Source organism: Heptranchias perlo, chromosome 7 (genome assembly GCF_035084215.1).
Source record: "Heptranchias perlo isolate sHepPer1 chromosome 7, sHepPer1.hap1, whole genome shotgun sequence".
Lineage (NCBI taxonomy): Eukaryota > Metazoa > Chordata > Chondrichthyes > Hexanchiformes > Hexanchidae > Heptranchias > Heptranchias perlo.
This window is the reverse complement of record NC_090331.1, coordinates 96547420-96575004: the sequence shown is the minus strand read 5'-3', so window position 1 is coordinate 96575004 and position 27585 is coordinate 96547420. Positions and strand designations below refer to the sequence as shown.

Below are 27585 nucleotides of genomic sequence, written 5' to 3'. Positions count from 1 at the left end.
TGGGGAGGGTTTAAACTAAAGTGGCAGGGGGTTGGGAACCTGAGCAGGGAGAGAGAGGAAAGCGTAACAGGAAGGGACAGAAGGTATGGAGTAATAGGTAAAGTGTTAAAAAAGGAAAAAGCAGGAACTAAGCGTCACAAAACAGATTTGAAAGTTCTTTATCTGAATGCACGTAGCATTCGTAATAAAATGGACGAGTTAACGGCACAAATAACTACGTATGGGTATGATCTTGTGGCCATTACAGAAACATGGCTGCAGGGTGACAACGACTGGGAATTAAATATGCCAGGGTATTTAACAATCAGGAAGGACAGGCAGGAAGGAAGGGGAGGTGGGGTGGCTATGTTAATAAAGGAAGGAATCACTGTAATACAGAGAAATGATATTGGGACAAAGCATCAAGATAATGAAACAGTTTGGGTGGAGATAAGGAATAATAAGGGAAAAAAAACATTAGTGGGCGTAGTATATAGGCCTCCTAATAGTTGCAACTCTGCTGGAAGAAGTATTAATCAGGAGATAGTCGGGGCATGTAATAAGGGAACAGCCATAATTATGGGGGATTTTAATTATCATATTAACTGGACAAATCAAATTGGGCAGAGCAGCCTTGAGGACGAGTTCATTGAGTGCATCAGGGATGGATTTCTTGAGCAGTATGTAACTGATCCTACAAGGGGGCAGGCAACCTTGGACCTGGTCCTGTGTAATGAGTCAGGATTAATTAATAATGTCCTAGTTAAGGATCCCCTTGGAACGAGCGACCACAACATGGTTGAATTCCATATCCAATTAGAGGGTGAGAAGGTTGATTCTCAAACAAGCGTACTGAGCTTGAATAAAGGAGACTATGATGGTATGAGAGCGGAATTGATTAAAGTGGACTGGGAAAATAGATTAAAGGGTAAGACGGTACATGAGCAGTGGTGTTCATTTAGGGAGTTATTTTACAACTTTCAAAATAAATATATTCCACTGAGGAAAAAAGGGTGTAAAAGAAATGACAGCCACCCGTGGCTAAGTAAAGAAATCAAGGATAGTATCCGACTAAAAACAAGGACATATAAGGTAGCCAAACTTAGTGGGAGGATAGAAGATTGGGAATTCTTCAAAAGACAGCAAAAAGTAACTAAAGGATTGATTAAGAAAGGGAAGTTAGATTATGAAAAGAAATTAGCAAAAAATATAAAAACAGATAGCAAGAGTTTCTATAGTTATATAAAAAGAAAAAGGGTGGCTAAGGCAAACATAGGTCCCTTAGAGGATGAGACCGGGAAATTAATGGTGGGAAACATGGAGATGGCAAAAATGCTGAACAAATATTTTGTTTCAGTCTTTACAGTAGAGGACACTAAGAATATCCCAACACTGGACAAACAGGGGACTCTCGGGGGGGAGGAGCTAAATACGATTAAAATCACTCAGGAGATGGTACTCAGTAAAATAATGGGACTCAAGGCGGATAAATCCCCTGGACCTGATGGCTTCCATCCTAGGGTCTTGAGGGAAGTGGCAGTAGGGATTGTGGATGCTTTGGTGATAGTTTTCCAAAATTCCCTGGACTCAGGAGAGGTCCCGGCAGATTGGAAAACTGCTAATGTAACACCGTTATTTAAAAAGGGTAGTAGGCAGAAGGCTGGAAATTATAGGCCAGTTAGCTTAACATCTGTGGTGGGTAAAATTTTGGAGTCTATTATTAAGGAGACAGTAACGGAACATTTAGATAAGCATAATTTAATAGGACAAAGTCAGCATGGCTTCATGAAGGGGAAGTCATGTCTGACAAATTTGCTTGAGTTCTTCGAGGATATAACGTATAGGGTGGATAAAGGGGAACCAGTGGACGTAGTGTATTTAGACTTCCAGAAGGCATTCGACAAGGTGCCACATGAAAGATTATTACTTAAGATAAAAAATCACGGGATTGGGGGTAATATTCTGGCATGGGTGGAGGATTGGTTATCGAACAGGAAGCAGAGAGTTGGGATAAATGGTTCATTTTCGGACTGGCAACCAGTAACCAGTGGTGTTCCACAGGGGTCGGTGCTGGGTCCCCAACTCTTTACAATCTATATTAACGATTTGGAGGAGGGGACCGAGTGCAACATATCAAAATTTGCAGATGATACAAAGATGGGAGGGAAAGTAGAGAGTGAGGAGGACATAAAAAACCTGCAAGGGGATATAGACAGGCTGGGTGAGTGGGCGGAGATTTGGCAGATGCAATATAATATTGGAAAATGTGAGGTTATGCACTTTGGCAGGAAAAATCAGAGAGCAAGTTATTTTCTTAATGGCGAGAGACTGGAAAGTACTGCAGTACAAAGGGATCTGGGGGTCCTAGTGCAAGAAAATCAAAAAGTTGGTATGCAGGTGCAGCAGGTGATCAAGAAAGCCAACGGAATGTTGGCTTTTATTGCTAGGGGGATAGAATATAAAAACAGGGAGGTATTGCTGCAGTTATATAAGGTATTGGTGAGACCGCACCTGGAATACTGCATACAGTTTTGGTCTCCATACTTAAGAAAAGACATACTTGCTCTCGAGGCAGTACAAAGAAGGTTCACTCGGTTAATCCCGGGGATGAGGGGGCGCACATATGAGGAGAGGTTGAGTAGATTGGGACTCTACTCATTGGAGTTCAGAAGAATGAGAGGCGATCTTATTGAAACATATAAGATTGTGAGGGGTCTTGATCGGGTGGATGCAGTAAGGATGTTCCCAAAGATGGGTGAAACTAGAACTAGGGGGCATAATCTTAGAATAAGGGGCTGCTCTTTCAAAACTGAGATGAGGAGAAACTTCTTCACTCAGAGGGTGGTAGGTCTGTGGAATATGCTGCCCCAGGAAGCTGTGGAAGCTACATCATTAGATAAATTTAAAACAGAAATAGACAGTTTCCTCGAAGTAAAGGGAATTAGGGGTTATGGGGAGCGGGCAGGAAATTGGACATGAAGCTGAGTTCGGATCGGTCAATGCCCTGTGGGTGGCGGAGAGGGCCCAGGGGCTATGTGGCCGGGTCCTGCTCCGACTTCTTGTGTTCTTTAGATTTGTGGTTGGGATCAGATCAGCCATGATCTTATTAAATGGCGGAGCAGGCTCGAGGGGCCGATTGGCCTACTCCTGCTCCAATTTCTTATGTTCTTATGTTCTCTTATGTACAGACTTTTCTAGTTATAATTATGTTTGAACTGCCTAATATGAATGTGTTGTTTCATATATTTACTTGCAAATTGTAAGTAGAAATATCGACACAAGTCCCGCTCACTCACCACCCCTGTGCTCGCTGTCTGACATTGGTTCCCGGTCCACCAATCCATTGGATTTTAAAATTCTCATCCTTGTTTACAAATTCCTCCACGACCCTCACCTCTCCCCATCTCTGTAACCTCCTTCAGGCCTACAACCCCCAAAGAACTTTGCGTTCCTCCAACTCTGCTCTTGTCCAACCGTACACCCGACCATTGGCGAATGTGCCTTCAGCTATCCACGCCCAAAGTTCTGGAATTCCCTATCATAACCTCTCTGCCTCTCTCTCCTACTTCAGGACTCTCCTTAACATCTAACTCTTTAATCAAGTTTTTAGTCACCCCTCCTAATATCTCATTCTTTGGCTCGGTGTCGATTTTTGTGCGATGAAGCGCCTTGGGATGTTTTCCTACAGAAAAGGCGCTATATAAATGCAAGTTGTTGTCATTGGAGTGTAATATCTACTCTTTCCGTAGTGAGCGCAATGGCATAGCAGAATGTTTAATCCAATATACAGATTACTGCAAAGAACTCATTAGATCATGCAATTTTGCACGGCCAGAATGTGTAAAATGTGCAACTTTTGAATTACAGGGGATACAGTCCACATATGGGAACTGCTGGAGAAAAAAGGTTCTATAGCAACCTTGAAATGGGAACAATGTCAAATAAAGTTAAACAGCGCTATTCAGACATAAGAATATTTCAAAATGTTGTAATTTATGAATTATACAAGACCCAAGGTTAGAAGCCACGCACTTTTCCATTAAGGTCTACATCGGGGGTGTCAAACATACAGTTCAATTCGGCCCGCGCTCACTGTTGCCATGTATCCCGAAAAGGGACAAGAATCTCCCGGGAGCTGCTTCTCACAACTCGGGAGAACTATGGCTTTTAAACTTTGCGCTGGAGCTGCAACTCCACCCACCACCGCCCCCCCCCCCCCCCCCACCCCATGGGGCTCAGGATGGAGGTAAGGGGAGAGAGGGAGATTAGGGATTGGGAGACGAATGGGGTGGGGTAGGCTTGGGCCCAGCATCTCCAGCAGAGCCTGGAGGAGGAGCAGCAGCAGCAACGTGGCGAGTGGGAGTGTTGCCGGGAGAGGAGCAGCCAGTAAAGGCAAGGTATGATCTGGAATTCACTGCCTGAAAGGGTGGTGGAAGCAGATTCAACAATAACTTTCAAAAAGGAATCTGAATATATACTTGAAAATAAAATTTGCAGGGCTATAAGGAAAGAGCAGGGAAGTGGGACTAATTGGATAGCTCTTTCAAAGAGCCGGCACAGGCACAATGGGCTCCTTCTGCACTGTATGATTCTACGATTCTGGCTAGGCTCATTTTAGTAATGGACACAAAATAAATATGCCAAATTATAAAACTCAAAAATCTGCATATCACTGAAAGCTAGCTTGAAGATTTGGGGAAAGAGCTTTGAAAGACATAATTCCCCTTACCTATTTTTCATGAGACACAATTTGCTGCAAAGCCTACCGATTCTCCAATATACCCTTGTTCAAATCCCACTAGCCAGTTACAAGTCTCTGAAAGGCAATACAAAATTCTTCAAAATATTTTTTGGACGCTACAGAGTTCGGTGTTTAGACAGATTTATGTCGACAGTGACTCCCACTCCAGAGACTTGAGCACATAATCTAACCAAACACCCCAATGCAGTACTGTGGGAATGCTGCACTGTTGAAGGTGTTGACTTCCGGTTAAACCGAGGCCCCGTCTGCTCTCTCAGGTGGACGTAAAAGATTCCGTGGCACTATTTCAAAGAATGGGGAGTTCTCCCTGATGTTCTGGCCAATATTTACCCCTCAACCAACATCACTAAAATGAATTACCTGGTCATTATCACATTATTGTTTGTGGGATCTCGCTGTGGGCAAATTGGCTGCCACATTTCATAGAATGATACAGTCCAGAAGGAGGCCATTTGTGCAACGTTATCAGTTTGCACTTTCAGCAACTTGCCACGCAAAAAAATTAAAAACCTAAACATGCAAGGGCAAGTAAAACTAACGGCAGACGCCGTTAATTATCCTGCTACAACAAATTATGGCCCATTATTGGCCTCTTGGACAAGATACTGGAAGGTTATTGCCAATTGTGGTACAATAGCTCAGCAAGAATCACTTTTTTTTGGGGGGGGGGGGGTGGTGGTGGATGGAGGAGAAACAAGGATTGGAAAACAAAATCAAGCAACTTTGCTGCATCTCAAGGTCCAACTCAAGAAAAGTGCTGCAGAAAACAGTAAATGTTTGAAAAAGAACGTAACTCATTGCACAGCACTTCTAACACACCACATAGGAAATGCTAGACGATAAAAAAAACAAAGTCCATCTAGTTCGCCTTCATCCATCCTGGCAATCGCATGATATAGTGTTAATGGAGTTGTTGACTAATTATGGCAATCAATCTCTATCAATTACTCTACAACAGACCCAGAAATGACACGAGGAAAACTCCAGTGGTTTACAGCTTTGGGAACCATAGGTCCAAAGTCACCTTTTTCCTTCCAAGCCTGTTACACTTACCACCAGTCATGTTTCAAATTACTCATATACGATCCCAAAATGTTGTTTTCTGAAAGAAATCTATCCAACCACTGCAAAGAGTAGAATTAAGCTGTGAAACTATGGGGAGATTAGATTAAAATATACAGTCCTTTTGTCTTGGAGACCTGTTCTTTAATCCAGGACAGTCTCATGAAATGAAAGTCTCCTCTCCAGAAAGCCATAAATTTATGGAATAGTTGGTAAAAGGAACACACTACTATTCTAAATGAAACACAAGACTATGAAGAAAGAACTTTTAATGTAGCCAAGGGGTACTGTTGCAACTAGGTGTCCAATACCTCAATTAACTTTTAAATAAATCTGGACACTTTCAGAGTAATTATAAGATACTTTTACTTTATTATAGCACAATAGACGGCAAATTCATGGGTTCCCCCCATCTACCCACCGTCAATTACACTCACTAATATAAGTGATTCCATCCCTCATCCAACAGCAGAGCAGACCTAGATTAGCCTGCATTTAGCAATCTGCTGCTAATTACTTCGAGATCTTCACCTAACAAACAAACTGTTCCCATATTTAGAACCAGCTCAGTGCAGAAAACAACTGCCATCTGCAGCCAAAGAAACCCAGCTTTGAATTCTTACTAGAAATAAGTACCATTTCCTTTGTTGGAATCAGGGCTCAGACTTTCATGCATTTAACGACTTTGGTCATTTCAACACAGAGTTAATTATTTTTCTATTACATCATTAAGCACAATTGCATCATAATGTGTTGATTCTTAGGTGACAACAGCACACACTAAACAGAAACGGGAGATTGGCACATCAAGATTGCTGTCCCAAGAGCCAGACCCTGAATATAAAAGCACCTCAGTCATTACTCATAGCAGATTTCAGAAGAGCAAACTTCACTAAAATGGCAGATGATTTGGAATGGGTTTTTTGGCTAACCCTACTGGGTGGTGATGAGACTGATGTAGAATACAAATGTAAAGTTTTTAAGAACAGGATTAAAAAATGTGGAAGACAAATATGTACCCAAAATCAAAAGAAGGGAGTGGGAAGACAAAGCCATGGTGGCTGACTGATCATGTCCATGACAATATTGGGAGGAGTGACCACCGCACAGACCTTGTGAAGACCAAGTCCCAGATTTAAACTGAGGACACCATCCAATGTGTTGAGGCATTACCACCGTGCCAATTGGGATAGATTCAGAATAGATCTAGCAGCTCAAAACTGGGCATCCATGAGGCGCAGTGGGTCATCAGCTATGAGCCAGTGCGCTAGCAGATAAGGCTAGAGGTTGCAAAAATGATAAAAAGACAGCACTAAAGCTTTTGTATCTGAATGCATGTGATTTTCATTTACAAATAGATTGGAAGAATCTGATTGGCAAACGTAGCCTGGAAGATGAGTCCATAGAGTGCTTTTGGGACAATTTCTTAGAGCAGCACGTTCTAGAGCCAGAAAGCAGGCTATTCTAGATCTGGTAATGTGTAATGAGGCAGGATTAATTAATGAACTTATTGTAAAGGATCTTCTGGGTAGCAGTGATCACAATATGATCGAATTTCGCATTCAATTTGAGAGAGAGAAGAGTAAGTCTAAGACTAGTGTTTAAACTTAAATAAGGGCAATTATGAGGGCATGAAGACAGCTGGCTAAAGTGAACTGGGAAATTAGGTTAAGGGATAGGTCAGTAGAGATGCAGTGGCAGACATTTAATGAGGTATTTCATAACACTCAGCAAAGATACATTCCAGTGAGAAAGAAAGACTCTAGGGGAAGGACGTACTATCCGTGGCTAACTAAGGAAGTTAAAGATAGTATCAAATTGAAAGAAAAAGCATACAATTCTGTGAAGATTAGACAGAATATAAAAAACAGCAGAGAATGACTAAAAGATTAATAAGGAGGGAGAAATTAGAGTACGAGAGAAAGCTAGCTAGAAATATAAAAACAGATAGTAAGAGTTTCTACAGGTATTTAAAGAGGAAAAGTGAGCATTTGTCCTCCAGATACTAAGTCTGGGGAATGAATAATGGAGAATAAGGAAATGGCAGATGAACTGAACAGATATTTCGTATCCGTCTTCACTATAGAGGATACAAATAACATGCCAGAAATAATTGTGAATCAAGAGGTGAAAGGGAGTGAGGAACTTAAAACTTTATAATCACCAGGGAAAGGGTTTTGAAAAAAAATTAGAACTAAAAGCTGACAAGTCCCCAGGTCCTGACAGACTTCATCCTAGGGTCTTAAAAGAAGTGGCTGCAGAGGTAGTAGATGCATTGGTATTAATTTTCCAAAATTCCCTAGATTCTAGAAGGGTCCCATCAGATTGGAAAATAGCAAATGTAACTCATCTATTCAAGAAAGGAGGGAGACAGAAAGCAGGAAACTACAGGCCAGTTAGCTTAACATCTGTCATTGGGAAGATGCTAGAATCTATTATTAAGGAGGTTATATAGCAGGGCACTTAGAAAATCTCAATGCAATCAGGCAGAGTCAACACGGCTTTGTGAAAGGTAAATTGTGTTCGACTAATATATTAGAGTTCTTTGAGGAAGTAACAAGCAACGTGGATAAGGGAGATCCTGTGGATGTGGTGTACTTGGATTTCCAGAAGGCTTTTGACAAGGTGTCACATTAAAGGCTACGACACAAAATAAGAGCTCATGGTGAAGGGAGTAACATATTAGCATGGATAAAGGATTGGTTAGCTAACAGGAAACAGAGAGTAGGCATAAATGGGTCATTTTCAGGTTGGCAAGATGTAACGAGTGGCTTGCCACAGGAATCAGTGCTGGGGCCTCAACTATTTACAATCTATATCAATGACTTGGATGAAGGGACCGAATGCATGGTTGCTAAATTTGCTGATGACACAAAGGTAGGTAGGTAGGAAAGTAAGTTGTCAAGTGGACATAAGGAGTCTGCAAAGGGATATAGATAGGTTAAGTGAATGCGCTAAAATTTGGCAGATGGAGTATAAGGTGGGAAAATGTGAACTTGTCCACTTTGGCAGGAGGAATAGAAAAGCAGTATATTATTCAAATGGAAAGAGATTGCAGAACTCTGAGGTACAGAGGGATCTGGGTGTCCTAGTACATAAATCACAAAAACTTAGTATGCAGGTGCAGCAAGTGATTAGGAAGGCAAATGGAATGTTGTCATTTATTGCAAGGGGAATGGAATATAAAAGTAGAGATGTTTTGCTACAGTTGTACAGGGCATTGGTGAGACCACATCTAGAATACTGTGTGCAGTTTTGGTCTCCTTATTTAAGAAAGGACATAATTACTTTGGAGGCAGATCAGAAAAGGTTCACTCGACTGATTCCTGTGATGAGGGGGTTATCTAATGAGGAAAGGTCGGACAAGTTGGGCCTGTATACATTGGAGTTTAGAAGAATGAGAGGTGATCTTATTGAAACATATAAGATCCTGAGGGGACTTGAAGGGGTGGATGCTGAGAGGATGTTTCCCCTTGTGGGAGAGACCAGAACTAGGGGCCACAGTTTAAAAATAAGGGGTCTCCCATTTAAGATGCAGACGAGGAGAATTTTTTTTCCCTGAGGGTCGTGAGTTTGTGGAACTCCCTTCCCCAGGGAGAGGTGGAGGCAGGGTCATTGAATATTTTTAAGGCTGAGTTAGAGAGATTCCTGATTAACAAGGGTGTCAAAGGTTGTAGTAGGTAGTCAGGAAAGTAGGGCTGAGGTGACAATCAGATCAGACATGATCTTATCAAATGGCGGAGCAGGCTCGAGGGGCCAAGTGGCCTACTCCTGTTCTTAATTCGTATGCAGCAGGAGCAGCATTCCAGCGCTATCTGTAACCTCGTGGCCTAGCATATTCCTCACTCTCCCATTACCAACAAGCCAGTGGATCAACCCTGGTTCAATAAGGAGTGTAGAAGAGCATGCCAGGAGCAGCATTAAGATTGGTGAGGTGCCAACCTGGTGAAGCTACAACACAAGACTATATGCATGCTAAATAGCAGAAGCAACATGCTATAGACAGAGCTAAGCGATTCCGCAACCAACCAACGGATCAGATCAAAGCTCTGCAGTCCTGCCATATCCAGTCGTGAATGGTGGTGGACAATTAAACAACCAGCGGGAGGAGGAGGCTCAGTGAATATCCCCATCCTCAATGATGGCAGAGTTTGCAACCAATGATGAAGCGTTTGCAACCATGTTCAGCCAGAAGGGCCGAGTGGATGATCCATCTCAGCCGCCTCCCGATATCCCCACCATCACAGAAGCCAGTCTTCAGCCAATTCGATTCACTCCACGTGATATCAAGGAATGGCTGAGTGCACTGGATACAACAAAAGCTATGGGCCCCGACAAAATCCCAGCTGTAATGCTGAAGTCTTGTGCTCCAAAACTAACCGCGCCTCTTGCCAAGCTTTTCCAGTACAGCTACAACACTGGCATCTACCCGACAATGTGGAAAATTGCCCAGGTATGTCCTGTCCACAAAAAGCAGACCAAATCCAATCCAATCCGGTCAATTACCACCCCATCAGTCTACTCTCAATCATCAAAGTGATGGAAGGTGTCATCGACAGTGCTATCAAGCGGCACTTACTCACCAATAACCTGCTCACCGATGCTCAGTTTGGGTTCCGCCAGGACCACTCGGCTCCAGACCTCATGACAGCCTTGGTCCAAACATGGACAAAAGAGCTGAATTCCAGAGGTGAGGTGAGAGTGACTGCCCTTGACATCAAGGCAGCATTTGACCGACTGTGGCACCAAGGAGCCCCAGTAAAATTGAAGTCAATGGGAATCAGGGGGAAAACTCTCCAGTGGCTGGAGTCATACTTAGCACAAAGGAAGATGGTAGTGGTTGTTGGAGACCAATCATCTCAGCCCCAGGACATTGCTGCAGGAGTTCCTCAGGGCAGTATCTTAGGCCCAACCATCTTCATCTGCTTCATCAATGACCTTCCCTCCATCATAAGGTCAGAATTGGGGATGTTTGCTGATGATTGCACAGTGTTCAGTTCCATTCGTAACTCCATAGATCATGAAGCAGTCTGTGCCCACATGCAGCAAGATCTGGACAACATCCAGGCTTGGGCTGATGAGTGGCAAGTAACATTCGTGCCAGACAAGTGCCAGGCAATGACCATCTCCAACAAGAGAGAGTCTAATCACCTCCCCTTACCATTCAACGGCATTACCATCGCCAAATCCCCCACCATCAACATCCTGGGGGTCACCATTGACCAGAAACTTAACTGGACCAGCCATATAAATACTGTAGCTACAAGAGCAGGTCAGAGGCTGGGTATTCTGTAGCGAGTGACTCACCTCGTGACTCCCCAAAGCCTTTCCACCATCTACAAGGCACAAGTCAGGAGTGTGATGGAATACTCTCCTCTTGCCTGGATGAGTGCAGCTCCAACAACACTCGACACCATCCAGGACAAAGCAGCCCGCTTGATTGGCACCCCATCCACCACCCTGAACATTCATTCCCTTCACCACCGGCGCACTGTGGCTGCAGTGTATACCATTCACAGGATGCACTGCAGCAACACGCCAGGGCTTCTTTGACAGCGCCTCCCAAACCTCTACCACCTAGAAGGACAAGAGCAGTAGGCACATGGGAACACCACCACCTGCACGTTCCCCTCCAAGTCACACACCATCCCGACTTGGAAATATATCGCGTTCCTTCATCGTCACTGGGTCAAAATCCTGGAACTTCCTACCTAACAGCACTGTGGGAGAACCTTCACCACACGGACTGCAGCGGTTCAAGAAGGCGGCTCATCGCCACCTTCTCAAGGGCAATTAAGGATGGGCAATAAATGCTGGCCTTGCCAGCGACGCCCACATCCCATGAACGAAAAAAAGACATAAGATGTAAATAAAAACATTTCTGCAAACTAAAAGGCATCTAATACTCAACTAAACAGAATCAAGTATAAAAAACAGCTAAAGAAAACAAAGACTGCTATTAGATCAGCTAAAAGGACAATGGAAAAAGAGATTGTAGACAATTGTGGAAGTAATGGGAAAAGCTTTCTCAGTTATGTGAAGAGTTAGAGGACTGTCAAAGACTGTTTTGGGTCAGTGAAGATGCTCAAGGACAGGTTACGAAGGACTCACTGAGTATGGCAGAAATATTAAATGAGTACTTTGCATCAGTCTTCACTCTTGAAGACGGTGCTTGACTGTTACAATTTAATGATGTTGATAATAAAACTAATAATATTAACATGGATGAATATATTGATTTAGATAGAACGAAGAACCTGAAAATAGAGAGCGCAGCCGGGCCGGATGATATCCACCTGAGGGCCCTCATGGAGTTGGGTCATGAGCTGTGTGAGCCCCTTGCCCATATTTTTAATAGCTCACTACACTATGGGACGGTTCCCGCAAACTGGAAGGAGGCAAATGTAGTCCCCATCTTTAAAAAAGGAGACAAGACGGACCCAGGTAACTAAAGACCCATTAGTTTGACATCAGTAATAGGAAAGATGCTTGTGGGAATCATTAGGGATGTAATATCTTACCTGGATAGAGAGGGACATACTCGGGACTCCCAACATGGCTTCAAAAAAAGGTCATGTCTTACAAATTTGATTATATTTTTTGAAGAAGTCACCAAGATGGTGGATGAGGGAAGCCCAGTAGACGTTGTCTACATATAGACTTGCAAAAAGCATTTGATAAGGTACCACACAAGAGGCTTCTCTTCAAGATCGAAGCCTCTGGTATTAGGGGTAATATATTGAGCTGGATTGAGAACTGGCTGGAAGGCCGTAGGCAGAAAGCAATTCTTGGTAGATTTGGATCTGTTTGGAGGCTGATCATCAATGGTGCCCTGCAGGGATTGGTGTTGAGCGTTGCTCTTTACTATTTTTATTAATGACCTAGATGTAAGAGTTGGGGGCAAATTTGCAGATGATACTAAGATCAGTGCGTGTCAGGACTGTAGACGATGCTCGACTGCTTCAGGCAGATCTTGGTGGGTTGGGGGAACGGGCTTGTGACTGGAAATTATGTTTAATTTGGAAAAATGCTGTGTCATGCTTGTGGACAGGGCAAATGCTCAACATGCATACACCCTTCAGAGAGCAGCATTAAAGCAGGTGGAGAAAGAAAGAGATCAGGGCATTCTAGTGCATAGATCGCTAAAAGTACACGAGCAATGCCGTGAAGCAATAGCTAGAGCGACTAGGGTGTTGGGGTGCATTTACAGAACGATTGACTATAAGACTAAGCAGACTATTTTGTCCTTGTCCAAGATCTTGGTCAGGCCTCAGTTGGAATACCGTGTCCAGCTTAGGTCTCCTCACATGGTGGGTGATATTGAGGCTTTAGAAAGGGTGCAGAGGAGGGCCACTAGACTAATTCCCACCTTAAAGCATCTTAGTTATCTAGATAGGCTAAAAGAGCTGGGTCTCTACACTTTAGAGAAGCACAGACTTAGGGGTGATCTGATTGAGGATTATAAGATGATGAAAGGAATAGACTGTGTTCCAGTAGACAGGTTCTTTAGGTTAGGTAGGACCAGAGGTCACAGTTTTAAGTTGTATGAGGCCAGATCTAGGTTAGATGTCAGGAGGTGGTTCTTTTCCCAGACAATAGTGGGCCTCTGGAACAAGCTGCTGGCTCGTGCGATGGACGCCGATTCGCTGAATTCCTTCAAGCGAGAGCTGGACCTGTTTCTGGCTGGGGCAGAGATCACCTCTTACAAAAGGTAGGTAATGTATAGAATTATCAGATCAGTGGGATCTCTTGAACTCGTTTCGATTGCCAATGGGGTCGAAGAGGAATTTCCCAGATTTCTTCCACCCCCCCACAAATTGGCCTGGGTTTTTAATCTGGTTTTTCACCTCTCCCAGGAGATAACATGGTGCGGTGTGGAACATAAGAAATAGAAGCAGGAGTGGGCCATATGGCCCCTCGAGCCTGCTCCGCCTTTCAATCAAATCGTGGTCGATCTTCGAACTGAACTCCACTTTCCCACCCGATCCCCATATCCCTTGATTTCCCTAGAGTCCAAAAATCTCTGAGGTAGAGAATTCCAAAGATTCACAACCCTCTGCGGATTGTATATATTGTGATATGAAAGGCATCATAATTGTGTGCGACAGGCTGGATGGACCAGAGGGTCTTTTCCTGTCAGTCATTGTTCGTATGTTTCCAAAGGTCTGCAACCCAAAAACCCTAGCAGGAAATAGCAGAAATAGTTTATCTCTATCCTGCTGGTTGGGGATTCTAGGTGTAGGGAGCACAGTCTAAAAATTAGAGCCAGACCTTTCAGGAGCGAGATTAGAAAACATTTCTGCACACAAAGGGTGGTAGAAGTTTGGAACTCTCTTCTGCAAACAGCAATTGATACTAGCTCAATTGCTAATTTTAAATCTGAGATAGATAGCTATTTGGCAACCAAAGGTATTAAGGGATATGGGCTAAAGGCGGGTGTATGGAGTTAGATTACAGATCAGCCATGATCGTATCAAATGGCGGAGCAGGCACGAGGGGCTGAATGGCCTACTCCTGTTCCTATGTAATAGTAAAAAAAAAGCCACTTGGTGAGCTTCTTGGTAGATTTTGATCGATAGCCTAAGCTATAAAGTGAGGTGCAATTCTAGCCTCCCCACTACTCTCCTCATTTCTTAAACCTTGAGCTGAGTCTCTCTCATACACTATTAGAAAAATACTGTTATCACAGCAATGAAGATTAGATCATGAAATCAGAGAGATAATCTGTTAAAGGATCAGCTGGCCTGAAGGTGCGACTGAATGAGAAATAGATCTGGTTTGATTTTAATGGCTGAAAACATTGCTTTTCCCGACAGCAGTATTTGTTTGATTTCATTTCTTATAATCAAACTAAACCCTGCTCTGTTACAGTATACAGAGTGGATTGAGCTCCATCATTTGGTGTTTTGCTGCTTCAAAACAGCCTTACCTCCAGTGTGCTGAGCATTGTGCCTTGAAAAAGTGTTGCACATTCAGGCTGAAAGACCCTCTCCCCACACCTCCTCAACATTTGTAGCAGTCTTACCGTTACACAAACTGGATACAAATCCACAGAATAAAGCTGCTCAGAACCCAACAATCATTTTCGGTTTCACTCAGAGAATACAAGGATAACTCATTTGGGCAAGAGAAAGGTCACCCTGATACACCTATCATTCTCTTCAGAGGTTAAAGCATATTAATCAGGCAGAGCAGAAAAATCATCTTTATGTTCCCAAGCGATACTTGATCTGAAAGCACTTAACACAGGATTATCGAGGGAATTGTACTCCGTACTTAGCCTGCGCTACCAACGGAAGGATGCTGATTCATAGCAACATGAATAGCAACCTTTTTTTCCTATCGAGGTGAAAAAGTCATCAATACTCAATAGCTCAGGTAAAGGCACCACCTGGTATAGTACAAACCCACACAGACCAGAGGTTCACAGGTTAGATTCCTAGTGTGATGGGGTTCTAGCACTGCTCTCAACACCCTTATGCTAGGGACAAAAAAAAAATTTGGGTTCCTGCGCCTGATCACTGTCCAGCAGAAAATGTGCATATATAAATGTTGAGTGAGGACAGAATCAGGTGCAGTGCCCTCCATAGCCAAATAGCCTAACACTCATAGTCCAGGCTCACACATGCAAAGTAGCTACTTGGACAAGGTACCAGAGGGCTGCCAATGATCATGGAACCATAAACTGCCAGGAGTCAGCATCTTCAAAAAAGAATTGGAGAAAAATCAAAATTTTTAAAAAATAAATGAAGGAGGGTTAATTGTCAGAAAGATTTCCTTAAGAGAGGCAAAGACATAATTTTGCACCCAGAATTTTCTTCAAGAACTAAATGCTCCTGCCAAAATCTACAAAAGGAGCTGTGCGGCCAGGTGCCAAGTCCTACTACCAGGATAAGCCAACCAAAGCAGAACATTAGACTCCAAGCTGCACAGCACGTGGTGACTGGTACTGTAGAAGAACAGAATTTAAGACATTAGAACAAAAAATGATTTAATCTGATACTTGAGTTACTGTAACTGTAGCGAGTATTTTTCATCCATACCTGCTGCATTTGCTCACTGTCCTGGTGGGTAGCAAGTTGCTCCTGCAGATCTTCCACCTCACTGGTAAGTTGTTCTAAAGCCATTTCTTTGCCTTGCATTTGCTCTTCAAGCTCAATTATTCTCAGCCGACAGACCTGAAGTTCCATTTGGGTACGTTCTGTACTATTATTCACCTCTTCTTCCTGGAAGAGATCATCTGGTGTGAAGGCCTTTCATTTTGTTCTTATTTTGATTTTAAGCAATGTAATGTAATCAGTATACAACAGAGAAAAAAAAAACAGGGCCATACAGAAATACACAGCCAGCATACCTTAGTAATTGTATTGCATCTAATATTTATCCACAATCAATCCTATGAAAACAAACCTTTTCGGTCAGAGAAAATAACCAATTCCAGGGTGTATTTACAAAATCGTCTAGATCATGCAGCTCAGATGACGCCTTTAAATTACAACCAAAGGTGAAGCGAGCTGGTAACAAGGGGAAAAAACACTCAGCTAGGGCTCCCACTGCTGATCACTGTCAATGATCTATTTTTGAAATTGTGCATTTGTGGATGTCAGATAAGTGCTGCATCAAGTTTGTTTTCACCTTCCCTACATGGCGAGATAGCATGACAATATCAGGATTCATATATTAAAGAATGGCTACTTGAGAAAGGTGCAGTAAGGCTGCTAGTAGCTGCTGAGGAACAAGGGACAGAAAATTGGGGAATGGAGGAGAAATGTCATTGGAACACCAAAATCAAAGAAAATTGCACGGTCACACAGCATACAGAAATCTGACTTCCAAACATATGGGGTTTCCCAGGAAAGTATGTGGGAAAAGGCACCAGTACATGAATCCAATATCTTTATCAGGCTCCTGTATTATTTCAGTAGATTGTCAACACTAAATATAAACTGATGTTGGCCCAGGAGGGTCCACTTGTGAAGGTGTGAGTGTGTGCATATGCATGAAGGATGTAATCTGGATACCAAGGAATAAACGATAGACATGAAAAATAAGAGATTTCTGCAGCAAAATAGTACATGTAATCAAATAATTGCATTTTATAGTACCTTATGTTGAAACGTCTCAAAGTGCGTCACATAACGAATTACTTTTGAAGTATGCTGACTTGTTGAAGAGGCAAATACAAAACAGTGCCACAGGAAGAGTATGGGACTAAGTGTCAGAGACTCTGAACAGCTCATTTCTGAATATAACAGCCAGCACAAACAACTAGAAAAAATGCTATGCATCAGGCAGAAAAATACAGCTTTCCGATCAACAGCTCACCTCAGCTGTAAAGTCCTCCACTGTACTTGCGTTTGACAGCTCACCATCAGCCTGAGGAGAGCAAGGATGATTGAAACACTTAAAAGAAAGATAAAATGCAGGAAAAATACCATAAACATAATTTGTAATTCCTCTAAATAGTGAAGAGATAACTAATGGGAGCTTGCACTAAGAAAAACTCTCATGACCTCAAATTTTAACAATCAATCTTCAAAATAGTTTTAAAAAAGGAGGCAACAGAAAAAGCACTATCCAAGAAAATAAAAAGCAAAAAACAGCAAATGCTGGAAATCTGGAACAGAAACAGCAAATGCTGGAAACATTCAAGCAGGTCAGTTTGCATTAATGGAGGGAATAGATAAATTCAGGTTTCAGACACAGACTTTCATCCATATGGAAAGAATGAAAGATGAACAAGGATTTTAATAGAAACAGAACAAAGGAAGTTGGGGTGGGGGGGGGCACAAGAGGAAGTAATCGGTTTAAAAGAAAAAAAAACAGGAGGTGGATAGATAGTAGAGGTGATCTTCACATCAGACAACAGAAAGATGCATTAAGACATCAGAGAAAAAATGGCTACGGCAGTGGGAAGCAATCCAAGGAAGGCGAGAAACTAGGAGTGAAAGTAGATCAGCTCTGAAATTAAAACAAGAGAAAATGGAAAAGTAGGGTGGAGTCCACTGGCCCAGAAAAAAGAAAAATCAGGCCAACCCACCAGTATTGTGTTTTGTTGAAGGGTCTCCACCCTAAGTGTCCAACCAAACACCAAAAGACCCATCCCACATCACCAGCATTCCTGCTGTAAAGAAAATGGAGGATATTACTGAGGTCCAAAGTAACTATGGTCAAAGCGGCTGCAGAGTGCTCAGAAGAAACAACAGGTACTGTTCCTGAAGATTGATTGGTACAGCACACAAGGCCAAAATACTTTTGCCACAAAAATTAACTATACATAACACTGAAGTCATAGAATCATAGAAGTTTACAACATGGAAACAGGCCCTTCGGCCCAACATGTCCAAGTCGCCCAGTTTATATCACTAAGCTAGTCCCAATTGCCTGCACTTGGCCCAGATCCCTCTATACCCCTTCTCAAAAGGAGAAGCACTTAAAAGAAGCAGTGTTCCCCCTTCTCAAAAGGAGAAGCACTTAAAAGGAAGCAGTGTTCCCCCTGCTCATCCGATGGCCTAGTGAGTAAAGATGCTTCCTGATTGATGTGAAGGTCCAACCCAGAGCTCAGAACCTTGTCCATTCCATCCAGACCACTATGCCTGTAAACAATGTGGCCAGCAACTTCTCATTACAAACAACTTGCCCCATTCCACTGTGCTTTCACTGGCTGGCTAGATATAATCTCATGAAACAGCCTAAATAGCACAAATACTGTGATTTTTAAACTTCATTCTTCCCAGTTCCAGTGATTTTGCTCTCTCTCACCAGGACCGGCTGCTATTGTTCTCTCTTACCTATCTGATTCCCAACCTGTGCTGAGGTAGTTGTTCTCAGTTGGGGGAATAAGTCAGACTATATTTTCCCTGTACCAGCGAGGATAAAATCTGCTGGACTTCTTGCTCCTGATCACAACTGAATGACAAAGTGCATGCATGTGGACAGCAGTTAAGGATGGGATTGGACACATTTCTGATGTCCTCCACAGTGAAACTTTCTAGTTGAAAAGCTTCCTATTCCTGATGTCCTCCACAGTGAAAGGGTGGTGAGTGTCTGGAACGAGCTGCCAGAGGCAGTAGTAGAGGCGGGTACAATTTTGTCTTTTAAAAAGCATTTGGACAGTTACATGGGTAAGATGGGTATAGAGGGATATGGGCCAAGTGCAGGCAATTGGGACTAGCTTAGTGGTATAAACTGGGCGACATGGACATGTTGGGCCGAAGGGCCTGTTTCCATGTTGTAAACTTCTATGATAACAGAAAGAGAGCAATAACAGGGAATATGGGTCCATTAAAGACAAATGGAGGTGAGACTAAAATGGACAATAAGGAAATGACAGCCCTGTTAAATGAATACTTTATATCCGGTTTCACAGTACAGGAAGAGGATGAAATACCATCGGTAATAGGGAAACTAAAAAAAGTTAAGGGGAGGAACTTATTGGATATAATGTTAAATAAATTACGTTTGCGAAAGTTGGAGCAGAGGGATTTTTGATGTCCATGTACAGAAATCACTAAAAGCTAGTGCACAATCAAAAAGGCTAATGGAATGTTGGCCTATATCTCAGAGGTTGGAATACCAAAGTGAGGACGTGATGCTTAGTTGTAGAGAGCCTTAGTCAGATCCCATCTGGAGTACTGTGTTCAGTTTTGGGCACCACACCTCAGGAAGTATATATTGGCGGGGGTACAGCGCAGATTCACCAGAATGATACCAGGACTTAAAGAGTCAAATCATGAGGACAGGTTACATAAACTTGGTTTGTATTAACTTGAGTTTAGATGGTTGAGGGGTGGCCTCATTTAGGTTTTGAAATAATAAATGGATTCAATCAGGTAGATACAAAGAAACTATTTCCTCTGGTGGGGGAATCCAGAACAAGGGGGCATAATCTTAAAATTAGAGCCAGGCCATTCAGGAGTGAATTCAGGAAGTACTTCCACACAAAGGGCAGCGGATGCTGGGTCAATTGGAGATTTCAAGACTGAGCGATAGATTTTTGTTAGGCAAGGGTGTCAAGAGGGACAATACAAAAAAAAAGAGGATAAATCGTTCAAAGGAGGGTAAATGGAGTTGAGGTACAGAGCAGCCATGATCTGATTGAATGGCGGAACAGGTTCGGGGGGGTTGAATGGCCTACTCCTGTTCCTACAATATACTTGCCAAGTTCATTAAGTTAGCTGTTTAGCCCTGGAGAGGTGAAGGGAGAGTCACCTCAGTTCCTATCATTCACCTTCCAGGATTAATGGAGTTCAGGAATGGTCAGTTTGTGGAGAAACCTAATTGAGATTAACCTTTTTAAAGCTACCTATTCCAATCTCACATTAAGTAACATTATGTACTATGCTTCAATTTTACAGCCAAGTAGTTTCTGCATGAATGGAGCTTGAAATTGCAAAATATTAGCACACTAAATATTTTTTTCCCTTTCTGTACCATTGGGTCCCTCCACAACGTGACCAACCTTGGACTTCACCAAATCTGAAAGGTGAATGCTAGGAGCCGAGATGACGCACCTTTCACTTCCCCAGAGCTAAACTGACATCATAACTTGAGACATACTTGCTGAGTTTATGGAGATATGGGAAACACAAAACCAATTCGTACGACACTATTGTTCTATGGCATTCTAAATTATATTGTCAGATGCATAGGAAGAAAATAAAACAAAACTAAAATAGAAACTACTTATAAATCTCTCCTAACAGAATGGTAAGGACTCTTGCTATGCAGCACTCTTATGGTTCATACAAATTTAAGAAATTCTCTTCCATCATTTCTCTTCCCCAAATATTACTTAGTCACACATTGAGATAGATACTTATTCTGGCGAGCCTCAGTTAATGACAAACAGCAAAGCAAAAAGACCAGTGAGTCAACAAAATTGCAGATAACCAAGTTAAACTCTTTCAAATGCAAGCTAATAATTAAAATTCAGTTTATGGGGTGGGAAAGAAATAGTGTCAGATGTTAGCTGTAGAATCATTACTCCACCACATGGTAGGACATAAGGAACATTCTAATTAGCAACTTTCACTGAGACTGCTATGGAAACCTCTTCAGCTCAGCAATTTGTAGTGTGCGTCTTGAGTTATGGAAGCTTTGAAAACTGAAGCAGTTTATTACACTAAGTCTGTAATCATAGGGATTAACCTTTTTAAAGCCACCTACCCCTGATATGTAGCATTATGTACTATGCTATAATTTTACAGCTATGTGATTTCTGTATAATGTAGCTTTAAATTATAAAGATGCTAGCACACTGAACACTTCAATGATTATGTAGCCCTCCCAATTTATCTAAACTATCTTGGAGTTAGTTTGATCCTTTGCATCTTCAAATGTAACTTGTATGTGCTTATTTACCTCATGTCCCAAGACAGCACCATCCTGTTCAGCTAATGAGTGCTCTTCCGGTGGAAGGCCATCCTGGTGGACAGCCTGGCTCTTCCTCTTTTTCTTCTTTTTCGTCGAATCCGTGCTGTCGCCTTTTGCTTTTCGTTGTTGGTAGTGAGCAAACTGCGGAGGAAAGTGAAGGAGAGGTAAAGCGAGAGGTAGGTGAAGAAGAGATAACAGGACCACAGCACCAGCATGCTGAGAGGATACTGCACAATAACCACACATAGAGATGTTAGAGCCCAGTGAGACCCAGGGCAGGGTGGCAGAGGCAACTATGCCCTCACTCGGTGGGTTAAATCAAAATTTCAGTTCTGCAAAAGCTGTGCTATTTACTGCTGACAGTTCTCCTTTAACAAGACTATCCTCTCTGACCCTGTACACAAATCTGTGCAACAGACTTGAAGAAGAATATTACAGATGGAGATGCTAGAATCAAGTAAATATGCATCATTATGTCTCCTGCTCACAAGGCTTAGTTTATCATTTTTACACCAGTAGATGAGTGAAGAGAATTTTTTTTGCACAAGAGCAGCCCTGCATTTGTTGGCTACGTAGCTATATCCCTCCTCTGCTTTTTAAGCAGCTTACAGCAGATTACAGCTTTGCCACACAAGCCCTTACATTCAGACACTGTGAAGCTACAATACATAATCTAACCAATGGATCCATGAAGAAACTGGGGGTGGATGGGGGGGCGGGGGGGGGGAAGCAAAGAAACCCCCATAACTATCCACTAGAGATGATCTGACCATTGAAGGTCACCTCAGCAACTGTGACAATTAGGAGGTTGTTACCATTCCTGGCCTTTCCAGAGTAGTAAATTGATATTCCCATTGAGTGAACACCTTAAAATTATACAGAGGAAATAGTAATTTAATAGAATCTTGTCTCATCTGACATTGATCATAGCTAACTGAATACAGCAGGAATGCAGGCTGATTAATTCCCAAGATGTGTAATTTGCACATGCCCAGGAACAAAAGATGCATTTATATCCACCTGACTTATATATGTCTCATCTAACAGTAAATTCTGAGAACACACAATTAATATAAGCAAGGTTCTAACGAGTAATGGAAAAAAACAATTTAGACAAAAATATCAGCATACAACTTGCATTTATGTAGCGCTTTTAACATAATAAAACATCCCAAGGTACTTCGCAGGAGCATTATCAAACAAAATTTGACACCGAGCCACATAAGGAGATATTAGGACAGATGACCAAACACTTGGTCAAAGAGGTAGGTTTTAAGGAGCGTCTCAAAAAGGAGAGGGTTGGAGGGGCAGAGAGGTCTGGAGGGAATTCCAGAGCTTAGGGCCTAGGCAGTTGTAGGCATGGCCGCCAACGGTGCAGCAATTAAAATCAGGGATGCACAAGAGGAAGAATTGGAAAAACGCAGAGATCTCGGAGGGTTGTAGGGCTGGAGGGGTGAAGCCATGGAGGAATTTGAAAATAAGGATGTGAATTTTAAAATCGAGGCATTGGGACTGGGAGCCAATGTAGGTCAGCCAGCACAGGGGTGATGGGTGAACGAGACTTGGTGCGAGTTAGGATACGGGCAGCAGAGTTTTAGATGAGCTCAAGTTTAAAGGTGGAAGATGGGAGGCCAGCCAGGAGAGCATTGGAATGGTCAAGTCTAGAGGTAACAACGGCATGGATGAGGGTTTTAGCAGCAGATGAGATGAGGCAGGGACAGAGCCGGCAATGTTATGGAGGTAAATGCATGTGCGCTACTGGGCCATGCAGGCCAAGAAGCTGCTCTATTCAATCCCCTGTCTGTGCTCAGTTATTTAGTTTTAGCTGGTACAGCACAGAGGATACTGTAATTGGCCTGTGTCCCCAGGCTCTCTTTTTGGGGAAAGTGGGGAAGAGATGAGAGGGGTGGAGAGGAGAAGAAAAACAAACAAAACCAACCAAGGATCCTAATCCTTATGACTATGCACAATCCTCACTGTAAAATTCACGTTTGTGGACATTCTGAGTGGACAGGTTTATGCTCAAAGTTGAATAGCTTGCCCACACTCACTTTCTAGGCTTACCTATGAAGAATGACCACTTGAACCAGAAGGCTGCCGGCACCTGTGGAATTGTACCCCAACATAGAGCAGCACCTTCAGTAGAAAGGAAGGGGGAAAAATTCTAAGAGACAGCTTACCATTCTGTCCCCTTACAGACTGATCATAACTTTCCAAGGAGGAAGAAAGGTTTATTTTGAGCAGGGGGAATAAAGAGCAGAAAAAATAAGACGAGAATTGACTGGGTGTGAACTTCCCATAGTGATCATGAATTTCAATTCTCGATCACGAAGGAGGAAGTGAATGCAACTCAAAAAAAAAGGTACCATTTTTATTGTTTTTTTTAAAAAAGATGGTATGCAAGAGTTGAGATAATCTGAAAAAAAGCATACTGATGACACACCTGTTATAGCATATGTTTTTAAATAGAATTACGTAAAATGCACAGCACAGAAACAAGTCAGTGCCAGCGTTTATGCTCCACATGAGCCTCCTCCCACCTCTCTTCATTTAACCCTATCAGCATGTCCTTCTGTTGCTTTCTCCCTCACGTGTTTATCTAGCTTCCCCTTAAATGTATCTATGCTATTCGCCTCAACTACTCCTTGTGGTAGCGAGTTCCACATTCTAAGCACTCTCTGGGTAAAGAAGTTTCTCCTGAATTCCCTACAGGATTTATTAGTGACTTATATTTATGGACCTTAGTTCTGGTCTCCCCCACAGATGGAAACATCTTAAAGACCCCTATGAGGTCACCCTTCAACCTTCTCTTTTATAGAGAAAAGAGCCCTAACCTGTTCAATCTTTTTTGATAGTCATAACCTCTTAGTTCTGGTATCATCCTTGTAAATCCTTTTTGCACCTTGTCCAGTGCCTCTATATCGTTTTTATAATATCATAGTAGGTACAGCACAGATGACGGGCCATTCAGTCCATCATGCCTGTGGCGGCTCTTTGAAAGAGCTATCCAATTAGTCCCATTCCCCTACTTATTCCCCATAGCCCTTCAAATTTTTCCCCTTCAAGTACTTATCCAATTCCCTTTTGAAAGTTACTATTGAATCTGCTTCCACCACCCTTTCAGGCAGCGCATTCCAGATCTTCAACAACTCACTGCGTAAAAAAATGTTTCCTCATGTCGCCTCTGGCTCTTTTTGCCAATCATCTTAAATCGGTATCCTCTGGTTACCGACCTGTCTGCCGCTGGAAACAGTTTCTCTTTGTTTACTCGTCAAAAACTTTGAAAGCCTTTTGAAAATCCACAATCACAACATCAACCGCACTACCTTCATCAACCCTCTTAGTCAAACAGGATTTTCCTTTAACAAATCCGTGCTGACTTTCATTTATTAGCCCATACTTTTCCCAAGTGCCAATTAATTTTGTCCCAAATTATTGTCTCAAAGTTCCCCATCAGCGACGTTAGGCTAACTGGCCTATAACTGTCGGGTTTTTTCCTCTCCCTTTTTTTTGAACAGGGGTGTAACATTTGCAATCCTCCAGTCCTCCGGCACCATCCCCATATCTAAAGATGTCATTTGTGACTTTGATAAGGGCCATTTCAGTACTGTAGCAGGGGTGGAAACCTGATTGGAGATTCAAACATGGAGCTGTGGGAAAGATGGGCACAGATTTGGGAGGCGATAACACGTTCAAGAACTTGAGAGGAAAGGGAGGTTACCCTCACTCCCACAGCACCCTTGCCCTCAACTTGATTGCTTCTGCTCTGCCCCCCCTCAACTTTCCCATATCTGCCTCAAAAATGTGCGCTCTCAAAATGTGACTTGTTAAAAATAAAATCTAATTAGGACGAGGGAAGACACTGCCTGCCCCTCTGTCCTTATGTGTCTCTTTCTCCCTCATGTCAACTGTCAGAATGTTTACATTTTCTAACTCATCAAAACACAGGTTTTCTGTTTGCATCAAAAGTCCAACTTGTGCTTTTATTTTGAAAAATAAACTAAAATTAGGTTGAGGAAAACTTAATATGCTTTCTGAAATTAGGGAACATGAAACATTAGTAAAGGGAATAGTGCCAGAGGATTGGCAAACAGCTAATGTGATTCCTATATTTAAAAAGGGAGATAGAACAACAGACCTGATGGCTTAACATCGGTGGTAGGAAAGATAATGGAATCTTTACTCAAAGATGTAGTAGAGAAACATGTAGAAACCCAAAATATTCAGCACGGATTTCAAAAGGGAAGGTCATGCTTGACCAACCTTATTGAATTCTTTGAACAATTAACAGAAAGGGTAGATCAGGGTAATATATTTGAATTTTCAAAAGGCCTTTGATAAAAGGTACCAAATAGTAGACTCATGGTTAAGGTCAGGGGAAAAGTAGCAGAATGGATAGCAAGCTGGCTACAAAACACAAAAGAGTAGGGGTTAAGGGTAACTACTCAGACTGGCAAAAGGTGGGAGGTGGTGTTCCACAAGGATCGGTGCTGGGACCACTGTTGTTCATCATTTACATAAACGATTTAGACTCGGGAATCGGAAATACAATTTCAAAATTTGTGGATGACACCAAATTGGGGATGTAGTTAATACTGAGGAGCACGGCGGCAAAATACAAGACGACATTAATAAAGTTGCAGAATAGGTGTGTAATTGGCAAATGAATTTCAGTATAAGTGTGAAGTGGTACACTGTGGTAGGAAGAAGGAGGCCACATACTCCTTACAAAATCAAAAGTCTAAATGGGGTAGAGGAGCAAAGGGATCTAGAGGTACAGAGACACAAATCACTAAAAGTAGCGACACAGGTTAATAAGGCCATTTTTTAAATAAAGCATCAGGGCACTGGGGTTCATTTCTACAGGGATAGAATTGAAAAGCAGAGAAGTTATGTTAATCTTGTATCAAACCTTGGTTAGACCACACTTAGAATACTGTGCACAGTTCTGTTTGAGCACAGAGGTTGGGAAAGACAGACTGAACCTCTATTGGAGTGAGGTGCTAACAGAGTGAGGGCATTCAACTGGGAATAAGTGTGGGAATTACGTGCAGAGGGGGAAGGAGGTGCTAAGTGATTTATACGAAAGAACTAGAGACTAAGACTGAGCAGAGCATAAAGGAAGCCACAGGAGGAATCAAAACAAGGCAAGGAGGAGCGCCGAGGCTAAGTCAGGAAGTATTGGATAGTGTTTCTTAGTGGTTAGTGTTTTAGGGTCAGATTAACAGTAAGGTGCCTTAAAGCAAAAAAGTTTAAATAGCCATACTCTTCCTGACATCCTTAGATATAGGGGTGGTGCCAGAGGACTGGAGAATTGCAAATGTAACACCCTTGTTCAAAAAAGGGTGTAAGAATAAACCCAGCAACTACAGGCCAGTCAGTTTAACTTTGGTGTTGGGGAAACTTTTAGAAACGATAATCCGGAACAGAATGAGCAGTCACTTGGACAAGCGTGGATTGATTAGGGAAAGCCAGCACGGATTTGTTAAAGGCAAAACATGTTTAACTAACTTGATAGAGTTTTTTTGATGAGGTAACAGAGAGGGTAGATGAGGGCAATGAAGTTGATGTGGTGTATATGGACTTTCAAAAGGCATTTGATAAAGTGCCGCATAATAGGCTTGTCATCAAGATTGAAGCCCATGGAATAAAAGGGTCAGTAGCAGCATGGATACAGAATTGGCTAAGTAACAGGAAACAGAGAGTCGTGGTGAACGGTGATTTTTCAGTCCAGAGGGAGGTGTACAATGGTGTTTCCCAGGGGTCGGTACTAGGACCACTGCTTTTCTTAATGTATATTAATGATTTGGACTTGGGTGTACAGGGCACAATTTCCAATTTGCGGATGACACAAAAGTTGGAAGTATCGTGAATAGTGAGGAGGATAGTGATAGACTTCAATAGGATATAATCAGGCACGTGGCATGGGTGGACACGTGGCAGATGAAATTTAACGCAGAAAAATGCGAGGTGATACATTTGGTAGGAAGAATGAGGAGAGGCAATATAAATTAAAGGGCATAATTCTAAAAGGGGTACAGGAACAGAGAAACCTGGAGGTATATGTACACAAATCGTTGAAGGTGGCAGGGTAGGTTGAGAAAGTGGTTAAAAAAGCATACGGGATCCTGGACTTTATAAATAGACGCATGGAGTACAAAAGCAAGGAAGTCATGATGAACCTTTATAAAACACTGGTTCGGCCACAACTGGAGTATAGTGTCTAATTCTGGGCACCGCACTTTAGGAAAGATGTGAAGGCCTTAGAGAGGGTGCAGGGGAGATTTACTAGAATGGTTCCAGGGATAAAGGACTTTGGATATGTGGATAGACGGTAGAAGCTGGGGTTATTCTCCTCGAATCAGAGAATTTTGAGAGGAGATTTGATAGAGGTATTCAAAATCATG

At 42.4% G+C, this 27585-nt stretch overlaps 1 protein-coding gene across 5 annotated transcripts in view; it reads right to left on the bottom strand.

The window, feature by feature from the left end:
- Nucleotides 1–27585, bottom strand: part of pcnt (pericentrin) — a 314588-nt gene that overhangs the window by 261490 nt on the left and 25513 nt on the right. For all 5 annotated transcript variants that reach the window (XM_067988139.1, XM_067988140.1, XM_067988141.1 and 2 more), the window contains exons 2-4: nt 21167–21319; nt 17129–17179; nt 15847–16029 (exon numbers count right to left, since the gene is read on the bottom strand). In XM_067988139.1, coding sequence (XP_067844240.1) covers nt 15847–16029; nt 17129–17179; nt 21167–21319 — 387 coding nt within the window. The remainder of the gene's footprint in view (nt 1–15846; nt 16030–17128; nt 17180–21166; nt 21320–27585) is intronic.